Here is a 14,309-nt window from a genome sequence, read left to right on the forward strand (position 1 = left end):
CACATACTTGCTAATGGAAACCTTCGGCTTGGAGAAAATCTGATTTATTATGGTCATTCTTTCAATATATCTAAATATTACATAAACTAGTTTAGTTCAGCGTCTAGGAATTATCATAATCTGAACATCATTTGATTCCTGCAACATTTTCCAGTGCTGAGTCAGCTACCTTTAGAGCCGCCTTGCTTGAATTCATAGTCGATTCGCCGTCAATCACCATGCTGGACCATTTCTCACCAACCACAGCAGCAAATAGTCCCTATATTTGTATGGGTACATGCTGTGTAAACACAGTCTGATGGCATTCAGCCCGCAAATTCCAGGCAGCGTGTTTGATGTTTATATGCTCAAACTGTCTCCTTGGAGGGAAACCACTGCCGGTCCCAGGAACTGTGCAATTCAAATGTGGTTAACAAGCGAATGAGCCAACAAGCCGAACCGAGCAAGCCGCCGCAAAAACCGATGCAGCGGTGCCGCGCCTCTTCTTCTTCCTCCCTCCTCTCCAGCTCCTCTATGATTGGAATGAGAGAGAGTGATCGCCTCCTCCCCTCGGCTACTCTCCCCTCACTCCTTGATTTGAGAGAGAAGAGAGAGGAGGTGACAACTGACACGGGCTCTCGTCAACCTTACCTCTAACCTTCCTGTGTTCACGGTTCACACAGGATAGGAGGTGACAGGAGGCACATGGCACAAGAACACATACATGTGCTGACATACAGTACACACACACACACACACACAGACACACACACACTGTACATGCCCACAGATCTCTAATCTTCTCCTCAAATCATCTCCTATCAGACACAGCAGACTTCCCTGCAAATTGCCCCAGCGTACACCCAAGTGTGTGTGTGTGTGTGTGAGATTCAACCAGTGGTTTTGTCGCAGAACAACATGTTCTATGTGACTCAGCTCCCTGTATAGGGATGGTTGGGCTCTACTGCTGATCTTCTTTGTGTCTTTTTTTAATGGATCAACCAGATAATCTATTTTTGTCTAAAAAAAAAATGTTTTGGGTCAAGTTTCTGAAAAAATTCTTACCTTTCATCTTTAAAAAAAACACTTAAAAATGCATTATTTAGTCAGAGGGAATGTCATTTTTGAGAACTGGCTGTTTCATTGTGGAACAGGATTCGTTTGTACCATAAATATCAGTGTGCTATCATTAGCAGGACTGCAGTCAAGATGGGGCCATGTCATGACAGTATGTGCTCCCACACTGCACACTGTGTACAGTACACTGTCTCTGCACCTAGATCAAATGTTGGATTTCATGTATAAAGATGGTCATCTTATGATAATTTATGTCAAAACTAAAACTAAGTAAAAAGACTATAAAGTTATGAGGATAACAGAGTGGGTAATGGCTGTTTTACATGTGACGATAGATGATACAGAGTTGAGGATGATGGTATAATTTTGGGTGTCGGGTTAGTGTGAGATATCAACAGACATTATCTAAAGAGGCAGTCTCATTTAAATCCATATATAATAGTTTGGGGGGCTGTGTTATATTAATTTATTTTCAAGTTAAATATTTCAAACCCAATAAAACAGGCCATCACATGTTTTCCCAAGAATCAGTTTTTGTTTAAACATAATATTTGATCAGTGCTACAACAAATAGTTCTATTTATTTTTTAGGTATTTACCATCACATGTAGGTAAAGGGTGGCTCCACCAGTGGTTCTTCTCACATACTAGCGGTTCCTCGTGGCTGAGTCTGTAGCCAGAATCACAACCAAATGACACTGTGGACCCGATGGAGAAATCCTGCCCGTACCGAATACCATTAACGGGGATGCCAGGGTCCAGGCATGAGTAGCTGTCCACTGTAACGCCTAAAAAAAAAAAAAGGATTAGATGTCCAACTGTTACACATGTGCATAAACACTAGACTTTGATCTGCAGTTTTGCTGATCTGCATAATCTAACACTCACAGATGGTGTGAATCTCCACATAAAGCGCCACGCTGTGCATTCATGGTGGTTTGTTTTTCGCAGGTAATGACCTGCATGTTAGGCCAGCTTGTGAATCTGTGTCTGATGGGCTACTTGTGTAATGTTGTGTCCTGACATCATGCACATCTACTGTTATGTTTGTGCTGTTAATGTATGAAGTGCATGTGTATTATTCAGATCTGTAGGGACAATATTTTAAAGTCGGCTTTGTAACAATGAATGCATGTCCACATATGTACACGCATATGCATTAATATGCTGTATTTGTTTCTGACTTACTTTCATATAATATTTTGAAGCCAGCGTTTGATCGGCTGTTATCGGTGGTAAACAGCAGATAGAGAAAGTTGCTGCTGCTGAACAGGAACTGGGGAACCTGGGTACCATTAAAGGAGCCGACCAGAGGAGACAAGAGGTTTGGCCCATCGTGGACCTCCAGAAAGTCATAACCCAGCTCCGTCTGGAACCTGTGAGACAACAATATCAGAATATCACAATGCTGGTAATCATTTATTTTTTTAAAGTGGTACTTTTTATGGATAAAAGCTTTCACAATTAATTTCAAACATTTAAAGTTATGCAAAAAAATGGGAAAAAGGTTCAGGCTTATTTCTTATTTTTTCCTCTGTTTTTAATTTCACTAATACATTTTAGCATCTACTGTCCTCTAATTGTCTAATTTATTGCCTATCTGCCCTTGTTTGAATGTGTTGCCTTTTTCTTTTCTTTTGGAAAACACTTTGAGCTACATCTCTTGTACAAAAAGTGCTCTATAAATAAAGTTATTATTATTATGTTCTTCACATAATGCTGGATATTGCAGCATACGCCCAAACATTAAAGTGAGAGATTGTCAAGGCAACATGCAGATGATGATGTTGTTGAAGTATATTTTTTGAGGTGCATTAATTGAAGGTTCACGGGATCATTAAAAGGAACAGTGTGTAACATTTTGTGGGGATCTATAAGGAGAAATGAAACCTGAAACTAAGAATCGTTGTGTTTTCGTTAGCTTAGAATGAGCCCTTCGTATCTACACAGGGAGCAGGTCCTCTTCACAGAGTCCGCCAAGTTGCTCCACCATGTTTCTACAGTAGCTCAGAACGGACAAACACTGGCTCTAGAGAGAGCCTTTCTCATTTTTACGTTACCTTAAGGCCACCGTAGTTCTCCAACGCTCTTGTGAAACTACTGTAGAGTGCAAAACCGTGGTACTGCCAGCAACCGTCTGACTTCCGTTGCTCCTAAAGTAGTGTTATTATGGTAAGGATGGCCTCTGAGCGAGGTGAACAGCGTTACCACGATTTTGCACTCGGCGGCTCACGTTACCGCAGTCTTGGAAAGGGAGGAGTGAGCGGAGGGGTACTCAGCTGGTTGCAATCTGCAACCACACCACTAGATGTCTCCAAACTGTACCTTTAAGGGCTGAATCACTTTGATGGCCAATTGGTTCTTAAAACATGCTAAATTGACGTTGCACTGCTTTGAATTAATATTACTATTGATCAAGAGATAATCACATCCATCAAAGTCCTACTTTCTTTCTACATGTGTGTAATTGAGTCAACACGACGCATTGGAAAGAAGTTTAAGAGGTCCAGTCTTTTAAGCCCCCTACAGGTTGTTGAGCCAATCTTGTTAAATGAACTTTACAATGAAATAAAGTTGAAACAGAAAACTCAAACCAATGAAAAATGATTTTACAGGATCCTCTAAAGTCTTGTTTCTATCACAGCTAAGAGAGTACATGATATAAACCAAAATACTGCCCAGCCTTCCTGATCAATATACAACTCTCAATATTAATTACACAACCTGTGAAATTTAAGAGATCGTTATTATATCTGATTATCTGATGACTCGGCACAGCTCTGCCTGTTCAGAGCTCTGAGAGTCTTCATAATTATGCACGATCAAAGAATTATGCCACCCACCTGTCAAATGTGATTTTGATGGAGCGTCCAGGTTCTGATTCAATCACCCACTCACAGCTGAGGGAGTCTTTGTAGTAACCAGGCCACCCAGGAGACAAAATCGTTCCACTTGGGGCTGAATAGTGTCCTCCACACGGGGCTGGAGGAGGAGAGGGGACAGAAAGAGGGAGGTGAGGGGAAATATAGTGGACACAAAGGGAAGACGAGAGATGAAATTGTATCAAGACCACCCGGGTCTAGTGTCATTGTAGGTGAAGCCCATGTTCAAGTTGATATGGTGAGTGAGACATGACACCAAACAGATCCGTCAGGTGAATCGGCTTCACTAGCAGCTGACATGGAGGCTTTCTTGAATACTTTTTGTTCAGTAAACTGGTTGATGAGGAATTGTTATGCTCTGATTTCACAATTCAACAATATTATTATTATTTTATTTATTTATTCTAAGAGATAATGCACATTGATCACCATCACTCAATGTGCCAGTGTAAATGAATGTGAAATGAAGTGTAAATTTTCAACTTTTGTCTCTTGGTCATAATGCTAAAATTGGCCATTAAAACAACTAATAAAGGAGAAAGCAAAACGTGAACAATTGAACAGGATAAAAAAGGAGTAAGGCAGCATCATCCAAAGTAGGACTTTTAGAAAGCAGGTAATTAATACAAAACACTGTAAAGCATGCAATAAGCACAAACAGTTAAAACAAGACAACATAAAATCACATTACATTACCCGAAGACAAGTAAAACCACGAGGCACGCAATCTGACAAACAAAGACAAAAAGCCAAGCAAACGAGAGCAGACAGGGCAAGCATGCAGCGGTAGGTACTAGGTATAATTTGCATCAGTTACTGATAACAAGCTATACTCCAACGGGAGACCTTATCACTGTGCAATCAGCCCAAAGACAATACGATTTCATTTGATTTAGTGTATTTATTCAATCCTACATTAAATGGACTCTTTTGCCCTCTTGGGGGCAGTGCAGCAAGTTGTAAACACAACACTGACAGATGTGGTGAACATGTTAACAAACCGTTGCCATATATACATCGAACAAACATGGAGCGACATTAGCATTCATTTGGAGCTGCGTCTCCGACCACCTGATGAATCCATGATGATGAGTCAAATATTCACTCTCCTTTTAGCTTTGTTTTGGTCTCCACCGACTCCTGAGGGAAATATCTGTCTCTTTAGCTGCTAAAATGCTCCGCTATGTTCACAAGCCAGTCGCTAACTGCACTAATTGGACTCCACATAATGTAAGGATGGCATTTAATGCAAAAAAATATATACATTAGCAATCAATGGAACATAAAAAAAAAATGAAGCACATTCATAATCAACATTCAGAAACATAAAATTAGATTTTTAACAAAATGGTAACACAAGGTTTCTTCAGCCGGGAGCCATTCTGTTCCAGTCTTCTGTTAAATTTGATCTTGTTTAGAATTTAACTTAGTGTCTGAAGTTAATTTGTTCTGGTCTGTAACTCCTGAATACAGGTAAGTGGATTTTCACCCAAGCTGTTATAGACACACATTAGCTACAAAGGATCTGGGGGCATTAAATGACCTGGAGCATGGCCTTTCATTGTGCCATCACACAGTTCCATCAACGTGTTAAGTTAATTATGTCTGCTTTGAGAGTTACAGCTAACGTTCTAGTTAGTTCTTTTGTTCCATCTGACATTAACAGGTCAACTTTACATTTCAATTGTTACATACGCAGTTAATGCCACCTTGGCAAATTATTGGATGTTTAAATGGTAATATAACTACTCTGACTGTATATGGAGGATAAATTACAGAGTTACATTGTGAAATGGTTATAATCATTGTGTAAGAAATAGCTGCAGTCAAAGTTGAGTGCACTTGACTTTTCGAGGCAGTGGTCACTGTTTCTTGTGACTTTTATAACATACCATTATGATAATTATATCTATTCATATGTTTGTTATTAACTGGGTTAAAGGTAATTTCCCTAGATCTCTTCCCACATATAGCTGACAAGAAAGGGTTCGCCTCAGTCTTTGTAAGCTAGTAGCTGTACTTGTGGCAGCAGAGTATTAATAAATCTTTCCCAGGATATTTAGGTTAACCGGGCACCTCCGCATCTTTTCTTTCCCCTCTGTTGAGCTGACAGCAGATCATTTCCACCTCCTGGGTCTTTACGCTGTAGTAATGATATCTTAGATGGCATATTGTTCCCGAGTTAATAGTTTAATCAGCAACGAAGTCAATATTTACCTTCGCATTTCGGTATGGGCCCACTCCACATGACTTTTCCTTTTTCTAACTGACAGGAGATGGTCTCGGTTCCTTGGGTTTTGATGAACCCGTCCTCGCACACCACGGAGATGGAGCTGCCGAGCTGGAAGCTGTCTCCAAAGCGGCGAGCGTTGATGGGAATGCCAGGGTCTGGGCACTCATTATGTCCAAATGCTAGGGTAAGAAATTACAAGAAGACACAGATATGATAAGAGACGGACACATACACGAGAAATGTTATCAAAGAATATGCAGCCTTCATTTAATGGACACTCGCATGCTACTTTTTGATGACATTTTCTGAGAGCTAATCATATAGATCTATTGCTGCAACGTGACGTCTTTGGGTGTTCAGTCCTGGCCAGGAAAATGTCTCCTGTAATCTGTCTGTTCTATATCTTTGCTAATACGCTCATTTCTCATGCTAGAGTATATTTGCACCGAGCTCGGGTTGGATCCAAGCAATGTAACTGATAAAACTCATGTGAGCTTCAGGATATGGTCCGGCTCAGATTAGAAGGCTGTGAAGCCAAACCTTACATTGCTCATGTTTTGCCAGTTGAAGCAATCTGGTGATCAGATGATAGAGAGATTTAAAAAATGACAAATGCAGTGACCCAAAAAATTACAAATAAAATCAGATATACACAGAACGGTGTGAGCTGAAATCACATAAACACTGTGAGGAAACTTGTGGACAGAACACTTTAACATTTTGTCTGTTTGCCGTCAAACCCGCAGTCAGACGAGAAGATCAATATCAATTTCCATTTCTGTTTGTCTGGTATGGAGATGTGTTTAGCCTGAATTAGCTCAAAGACAGCAAGCGGGGGCAAACAGTTCACCAGCACCATCAAAAATGAACAAATATGCCTTCCAACAAATCTAAAACTATCTTATTTACTGTACATGTTGTATCCTGTTGTCTAGAAACTGGTGATCAATGCATCTAAGAGTCACCTGGGTTTTGATCAGTTCCAAAAGTCTGCACGGCTGACAACTTTACAATGAAGACAGAACATCTGAGATGTTAACTTCACCTAAATGTCTTGGTTTCTATTTTGACACAGGTGAAAGACACAATGTATGATGTTTAAAAAGAGGCAATTTGGGTGGTTTTCTAAGGTGCGTTTGTGAAAAAACGCACTTTAGAAAACCACCCAAATTTCCTCTTGACAGAACTAGACGGTTTCCGCTCGCTTCTAGTCTTTGTGCCAACACATCCTGGACCTTTCTTTGTACTGGATGCACAGAGATAAAAATGATGAAATGATGATCTTCTCATCTGACTCTGGGTACGACAACAAAAAAGTCAAAAAGTGTTCCTTTAATGCCTTATTTTTCTCTTTGTTCTGCAACCTACACCTCTATTCTTAGCTGCGGCACTGACCACATGAAACCTCTTGGATCAATGATGTTTGTCTTTTCCAGGAACAAACTTTTTGTGTTGTTGAAGCCTCCAGTCTGATCTAACTTTTAGTAAATTCAAAGACATTGTATCTAAAATGAAACATCCAATATTTGAGGGGGAAGAAAAGTCGCACTTACTCTTTTTAAGTGATGAAAACTAAGAAAGATTATAAGGAACTATATCGTTATTTTAATTGCGGCAGACAAATTTCAGGCAAAAGGGATATTTTCCAGTATGGATGGATATATATATATAGGTTTCACAATGAAACCACCTCGCATTTAATACAACTGCTAGAGGTCCAGGCTGAAAGTCATGCATAAATGCATTTATATAGAGTCATATGAGAAGTACTGTTTCATATAGCTTCAAAAGAAAACAATGTCTTAGCCTCAGACGCCCGTGCATTATTCTGCTGCAGCAGAAAATATATATATGACCCTTAATGTTCTTCTTTTTCCGACCATAAATGTGTATTAAACTTCAACTTCGGGGAAAACATATGTTGAATATTATCAATATACTGTTTCCACATTTAGCCCTGTTGTACAGCACAGTATATCAAATGGGTATTTGTTGTATTTGAAGTCGCAGTGTGTAGGATCTGGCAGCATCTAGCGGAGGACCCACTCCGTCTGTAGATTTAAACGACTCATTCTAAGGTAACAAAAACACAACAATTCGTGTTTTCAGGTGATTACAAACTAAAGAAAACATTCTTACTAAAATGATATGCTGCCAATATATCCCTCTAAATGTTACACACTTCTCCTTTAAATAAGGAAAGTAGAATGAAATAATATAGAAAGATGACATACAACTGTATGTGATATTAAATCCTCTTCCTGACATGGAGTGATCAGCCTGAAACTCCAGCCTCAGCGTGTTAGTGTTGGACGTCAGATGGGAAGGATTCTCAGCTCCAGAGAACCTCCCGATGACGCCGGCATCATTTGTCTCGCCGTCTTTCACAGTTAGGGAATCGTAGGGTGCCTCGAGGTCAAAGTCATTAAATGCCAAGTGGATTCTGGAGCCCGGATCAGACTGGATGAGCCAGACACAGTTCATGTTGTTCCCATAGCCTTCTGGGTAATCTGGGGAGAGGACGGTTCCTGAGGGAGCTGTGAAGTTGGACATGCAGGGGACTGCGGGAGCAAACAAAGACAGACAGAAAGAAACAGACAGACAGTGACAGAGAATGAGGAGAAATAACAATTTAGGCACAGAAAGGGAAGGCGAGGGGAAAGAGATGCAGAGAGAGAAATTTCCTGTTAAATATTCATCGCCACAGCATCATCGGTCATCATCCGCTCCGGGCCATAATAAACTCTGTACTGTCACCATGGTGACAGGTCAAACTGAATGTTATCAACATCATGGCAGAGCACAGGCCATGTTTTCTTTTCCCTCTGCAGCCTTGTCCCTGAAAATAACCTGCGCATGATTTTAATACTCACATATGCATATGGGGATGTTTGCTGACCACTGATTGTTGTCTTGGCAGGAGATGGTTTTCTCTCCAATAAGCTCGAAGCCAAACTGGCACTCAAACCTGAGGATTCCTCCGTTTGAGAAGCTGTCCCCTTCTCTTATTCCATAGAGAGGTGTTCCAGGGTCACCACAACTCTCTTTGTCTATTTCTGTAAAGACAAAGGAGACATTAACATCTGAGTGTTATTTCTCTATGCCATAGACCTCCACCGTTAAACATAAAAACACACATCGATAGACCCAATCGTCAGACTGGGTGACATGTTTGTTAATTAACATGAGCACTATTTATTTTGAGTCAGTCGCACATATACAGCATAATGTCCTGCTGCCGTTAATACTCATAAGAGCACCAAATCTGTATTAATCCGCTGCAGAAAAAAACAAATGTACGATTTGCTTGTTTGAGTAACGTTTGCTAAAGAAACTAATATTTTGTAATCTTTTAAACACCAGACACCTGAATAGGGTAAAAACATTAACAAATATATACCAGCATGACAGTTGAGCACTTACATTAAGGCGATCATTTTTGTATTACAAGTTTTCTGAAATGTTATAATTAAATATGCAAATGAGGCATTATCTTATGAAATATGTGCTAATTTGCATACATTTCCAGAACAGAAATCTGAACATTGGATAAAGCCAAATTCAAAATTCTTGTTTTATTTTGTTGACATATTAGAGTCAAAGCTTTTTAAAAAGAGAATAGAATTCTGGATATCTCTTTTTATCACTCCATAAATCAGAAAATACTGTCAACATCCATTAAAAAAAGAAAATGTCACCATGTTTTTAGGAAAAAAAAATTCTATAAATCAGGCTATGAATGATATATATGAACAAACCCCTCTATAAAGACCTTCAGAATATAGATAGGAATGAAACTGGAACGTTTGGTGTATGTAAGTGCTACTGAAGAAGAGATTTTTGACTCAGAGTATGAGATGAACCTAATTTTGAGAAAAACGGCCTTTAAAGATATGAATTGTAAAATTCACATTTTGCAAGACATTACAGGAGAAAAGGGTAAAAAAAATTCACTAAGATAATAGATATCACCATGAAACTTCCCCAGTTGATTACTTACATTACAACATTATTTTTTTGTATTAAAAGTTTTCTGAATTATATGTTTAAATATGTAAAATGAGACATTATCTTATGCTAACTTTAGATGAATTTAGGAGAAATCTACAGACGGAAATAGACAAAGTAGTAAAATAAACACCAAAATGTGTATTTTAGATGTTATCTTCACATTAGTCTGAAAGAAGACATGTTATGGAAGCCAAATAGCCCAAAATCTCAAAATTGACCAGTGTCAAACATATATTTTCATTCATATAGATATATTTATGACTCATTCCAAAAGCTTTACATCTTCAGTAGGAACCAATGAGCTTGAGGCAGACAGGCGGGGGAAGTTAGAACATATTGAGAGAAGGACTAACATATTGCTGCTTTTGGTCTTTTTTGACAATAACAAAAATAAAGAATATTCCTGGCCTAATCCTGTAACAAGGACCTAACCCAATAAGCTAGCTAATTAGGTTCATAGATGTCTTAGCTAATGTACAGAAATAAATGCTGACATACAAGAGGTAGGCATAGCAATGTAAATAGCATAGAATAAATACAATTAAACAGCTTAATCACAAGTGTTTTCAAACACTGCTAATTGGCATGCGACCGGAGGAGCAGTTAGTTAATTAGCAATCACCAAGTACTTACATTTGTCTTTTCTTTGTACTGTAACTAAACTAGAAGCAGCTAGAGCTCTTCTTTTAGCTTTTACATAGTTAACCCCTTAAAACCCAAATGCTGAATACAATTAGGCTCAAGACCCCAGTATGCAGAAATATTCAAATGCACCATTTTTAGAATAGGCAAAAATAACAAATGTATGCTGTATTCAAATAAACTGCATGTTTTAGCCCCAAACTGCATGTGATTATCATAAAGTGGGCATATCTGTAAAGAGGAGACGCGTGGGTACCCATAGAACCCATTTTCATTCACACATCTTGAGGTCAGAGGTCAACGGACCCCTGAGAAAATGGCCATGCCATTTGTTCTTTGCCAAATTTTAGCCTAACTTTCTCCTTTCCGACATCCTAGCATGACATGGTTGGTACCAATGGATTCCTTTGGTTTTCTAATTTCATATGATATCAGTATCTTAACTAGCTTTAACTCTAAAACAACCTGCTACAGCCTCCGAAAGACAGTAAAGTCGGGTCTTTTAATTAAAAAACTACAACAACAACAACAAAAACGCTAATGGTGGGCCAAATCAAACATCATGGTGGGCCAACTTTAGCTCGCTGGCCTCACTTTGGGCAGCCCTGAGCTAGAGCCACACGGAGAGCTAATGTATTACTTTACTAGTTTTGACTGGCATCATTCCCCTGTCATTTTTTGCAAAAGAGAATGATAAGATACTATAGATTGGTTGAACATGTAGTGATTATATTTGGCAGCTAGCTTATCCAGTGTCTGGAGTCTGACTTTTACAATATTCGTGGTCGCCATGCAGCCTCAAATACCCAATGGCCATCTCTCCCTGCTGTGAAACACCATGTCATGCTGCAAGAGCCCATCATCCATTTCGAGCAGAAATATACTGCCAAACTGAATAGAGTCTTGCTTGAAGATGACTGGCTCTTGCTTTGCTGCGTCAGGCGAATTTCTCGAATGCTTCTACTTCTTAGTTCACGCAGCCTCGAGCAAGTTTGCATCCATCTCTTTCTGCGTGCCTCCTTTCCCATGAGTTTGCAAGTATTCACGACACCTCTTTTTTCACACTCACTCGGACCATAAGGTTACACAGATCCTCCTCTGATTCTATATAAACGGCGCCACTGTGTCGCCATAATTCTTTTTAAAATTTGGTGTATGCTATTTCAGGAAATATACCTCTATTTCCCCAGCCTTTCCTCTCCTTTATCCCCACCGCTCTCCGCCCCTATTTTCAGTATTATTTACAGGAGTGGCCCGTGGTGGGAAGAAAAGGTGTGTGCTTTTGCCTGTCTGTTCCACTGTTAGTATATGTATGTGCGTGCGTGTCTGAGTGCGCGCTCGTGATGTATTGCATTAATTTCCATCATGACACCGTCTTTATGAGACCCACAGACTCAACCAATCACAACCTGCCTAACACACGTGCTTGTGCATGAACACACACACACACCTTGCAGGAGAATAGAAAACAAATTGCTTTGGAGAGAAAACAGGCGTACTGTCGGAACATTCCTATACTACTACTCTCTCTCTCACATACATGCATGAACCACACACACAGAGCCACGCAATCACATATCCACAGTCAGTCTCTCCCTTAGCATCACACAAAGGCAAACAAGCATTTCTCTCTCACACACACACATACACACACAAATAATCCTATTGTGTTTGTAACAACAAGGCTGACAGATTCACAAAGGGGATTAGGCTCCTTCAAGTGTGTGTGTGTGCGTGTGTACAACTTCAATATTAGGTTTGTGATTGCACATTGAGCCCTATTCCACTCTTTCCTACAATATTCCATCATGCTCGCACCATATTTTCCATGGGAATACACATGTATGCAGGGCAAACACACGCAGACACACACATAAACGGAGTGTAAATGCAGTACCTGTAAAGATCTGGGAGAGTGAGGTAATAGATTGTCGGGGGGATAATGAGATTGGAGGAGAAAAGGCTTATTGGCTGTAACTCTTTTGTGACCATTGTGAAATTGATTTTTACGGCTAGGTTGCTAATAGTAATCGAAGGCTGAATGTATGGTTGTATGCATAGTCTAATGTTTTTCTCATGCTATAAACTCCTTGCTGTTGCTGTGCTTCATTTTCAACATGTGTATCCCTTACCAATGTCTTCATAACAAAAGCAAGACGCATTAAACTAGGGCTGTCAACGTTAACGCGATCTTATTACATGGCTTTGTTGAATACTCAATTCTGATTGGTCCAACGGCCTGTTATTTCTTTACAGCAGACCGTTGCTATGTGTAACAGCCCGTTGCTATAGGTGCAGTTCTGATGTCAGACTCTGGAGGACCGTTTTTTTGGCGAGGAAATACTGTCATGGTCAAAGGGGTCCCTTGACCTCTGACCTCAAGATATGTGAATGAAAATGGGTTCTATGGGTACACACGAGTCTCCCCTTTACAGACATGCCCACTTTATGATAATAACATGCAGTTTGGGGCAAGTCATAGTCAAGTCAGCACACTGACACACTGACAGCTGTTGTTGCCTGTTGGGCTTCAGTTTACCATGTTTTGATTTGAGCATATTTTTTATGCTAAATGCAGTACCTGTGAGGATTTCTGGACAATATTTATCATTGTTTTGTGTTGTTAATTGATTTACAATAATACATAGATACATTTGTATAAAGCAAGCATATTTGCCCACTCCCATGTTGATAAGAGTATCAAATACTTCAAAAATCTCCCTTTAAGGTACATTTTGAACAGATTTAATTTGCAATTAATCGCCATTAACTATTTCAATCAATTGACAGCTCTACATTAAACACATTAAACGACATAAAATAATAATCTAAAATAGCTATAATAGCCACAGAAGAAGAGGAATTGAGTGCACACTTAAGCAGATTGGCATTGTGAGGAAGAAAAGGGAAATTCAGTCTGTCTAATTAGCTTGTGGTTGTCTGAATCTGTGACCAAAAGGGAGTGGCTCATTTGACTAGTTCCCACTGTAGACGTCAGCGAGGACGGTCTGTTGAATGAAAATGATCTAATTTATTACACTCTCAATACTGACATTTTTCTGCCCCACTCAGGTTCCAAACCAGGCCACAGAGGAGCTGTTGAGGATTGATTGGACAGGAGGAGTATGAGAAAGACATACATTTTTCTGTTCTCATTAAAAACACACAATCTCTGTCATCTCTTGTTACATAAATTGAAAATTTTTATACTCGACGGTGTAACTCCCAAATACCTGGAACTCTCTGTAAATTGGACTTCAGGATCACAGCTAATAATTGGGCTGTTTTCTTTGATCTGGACGCATCATGGGGCAGAAATACATCACTCCAGTCTGCTGTAAAAACTCCTCGACTACCCGGCCCAGACTGTCTCATGACCCGGTAAAAGGCTTGAGCTTCAAGCATCATCAGTGAATTTCAGGATGTGCCTGTCCTCAAAAAGATGTCTGCAATCTATGTGCAGAAAGTACAGGTGAGAGAACAGG

General features: G+C 39.6%; 1 protein-coding gene and 1 long non-coding RNA gene across 5 annotated transcripts in view; one reads left to right on the top strand and one right to left on the bottom strand.

Moving 5' to 3' along the window:
- Window positions 1-14,309, bottom strand: part of LOC119502743 (CUB and sushi domain-containing protein 3-like) — a 407,722-nt gene that overhangs the window by 106,333 nt on the left and 287,080 nt on the right. For all 3 annotated transcript variants that reach the window (XM_037793920.1, XM_037793919.1, XM_037793918.1), the window contains exons 13-18: window positions 9,045-9,227; window positions 8,406-8,732; window positions 6,156-6,350; window positions 3,900-4,038; window positions 2,245-2,432; window positions 1,656-1,844 (exon numbers count right to left, since the gene is read on the bottom strand). In XM_037793920.1, coding sequence (XP_037649848.1) covers window positions 1,656-1,844; window positions 2,245-2,432; window positions 3,900-4,038; window positions 6,156-6,350; window positions 8,406-8,732; window positions 9,045-9,227 — 1,221 coding nt within the window. The remainder of the gene's footprint in view (window positions 1-1,655; window positions 1,845-2,244; window positions 2,433-3,899; window positions 4,039-6,155; window positions 6,351-8,405; window positions 8,733-9,044; window positions 9,228-14,309) is intronic.
- LOC119502744 lies at window positions 1,010-14,002 on the top strand. Of its 2 annotated transcripts, none has more exons than XR_005210151.1 (5): window positions 1,010-1,359; window positions 1,648-2,007; window positions 2,265-2,467; window positions 6,212-6,355; window positions 13,897-14,002. It is a non-coding gene; the product is annotated as an uncharacterized LOC119502744 (long non-coding RNA). The 2 variants fall into 2 exon arrangements; XR_005210152.1 differs by having other exon boundaries at window positions 1,010-1,207.

This window comes from Sebastes umbrosus, chromosome 15 (assembly GCF_015220745.1).
Source record: "Sebastes umbrosus isolate fSebUmb1 chromosome 15, fSebUmb1.pri, whole genome shotgun sequence".
NCBI classification, from domain to species: domain Eukaryota; kingdom Metazoa; phylum Chordata; class Actinopteri; order Perciformes; family Sebastidae; genus Sebastes; species Sebastes umbrosus.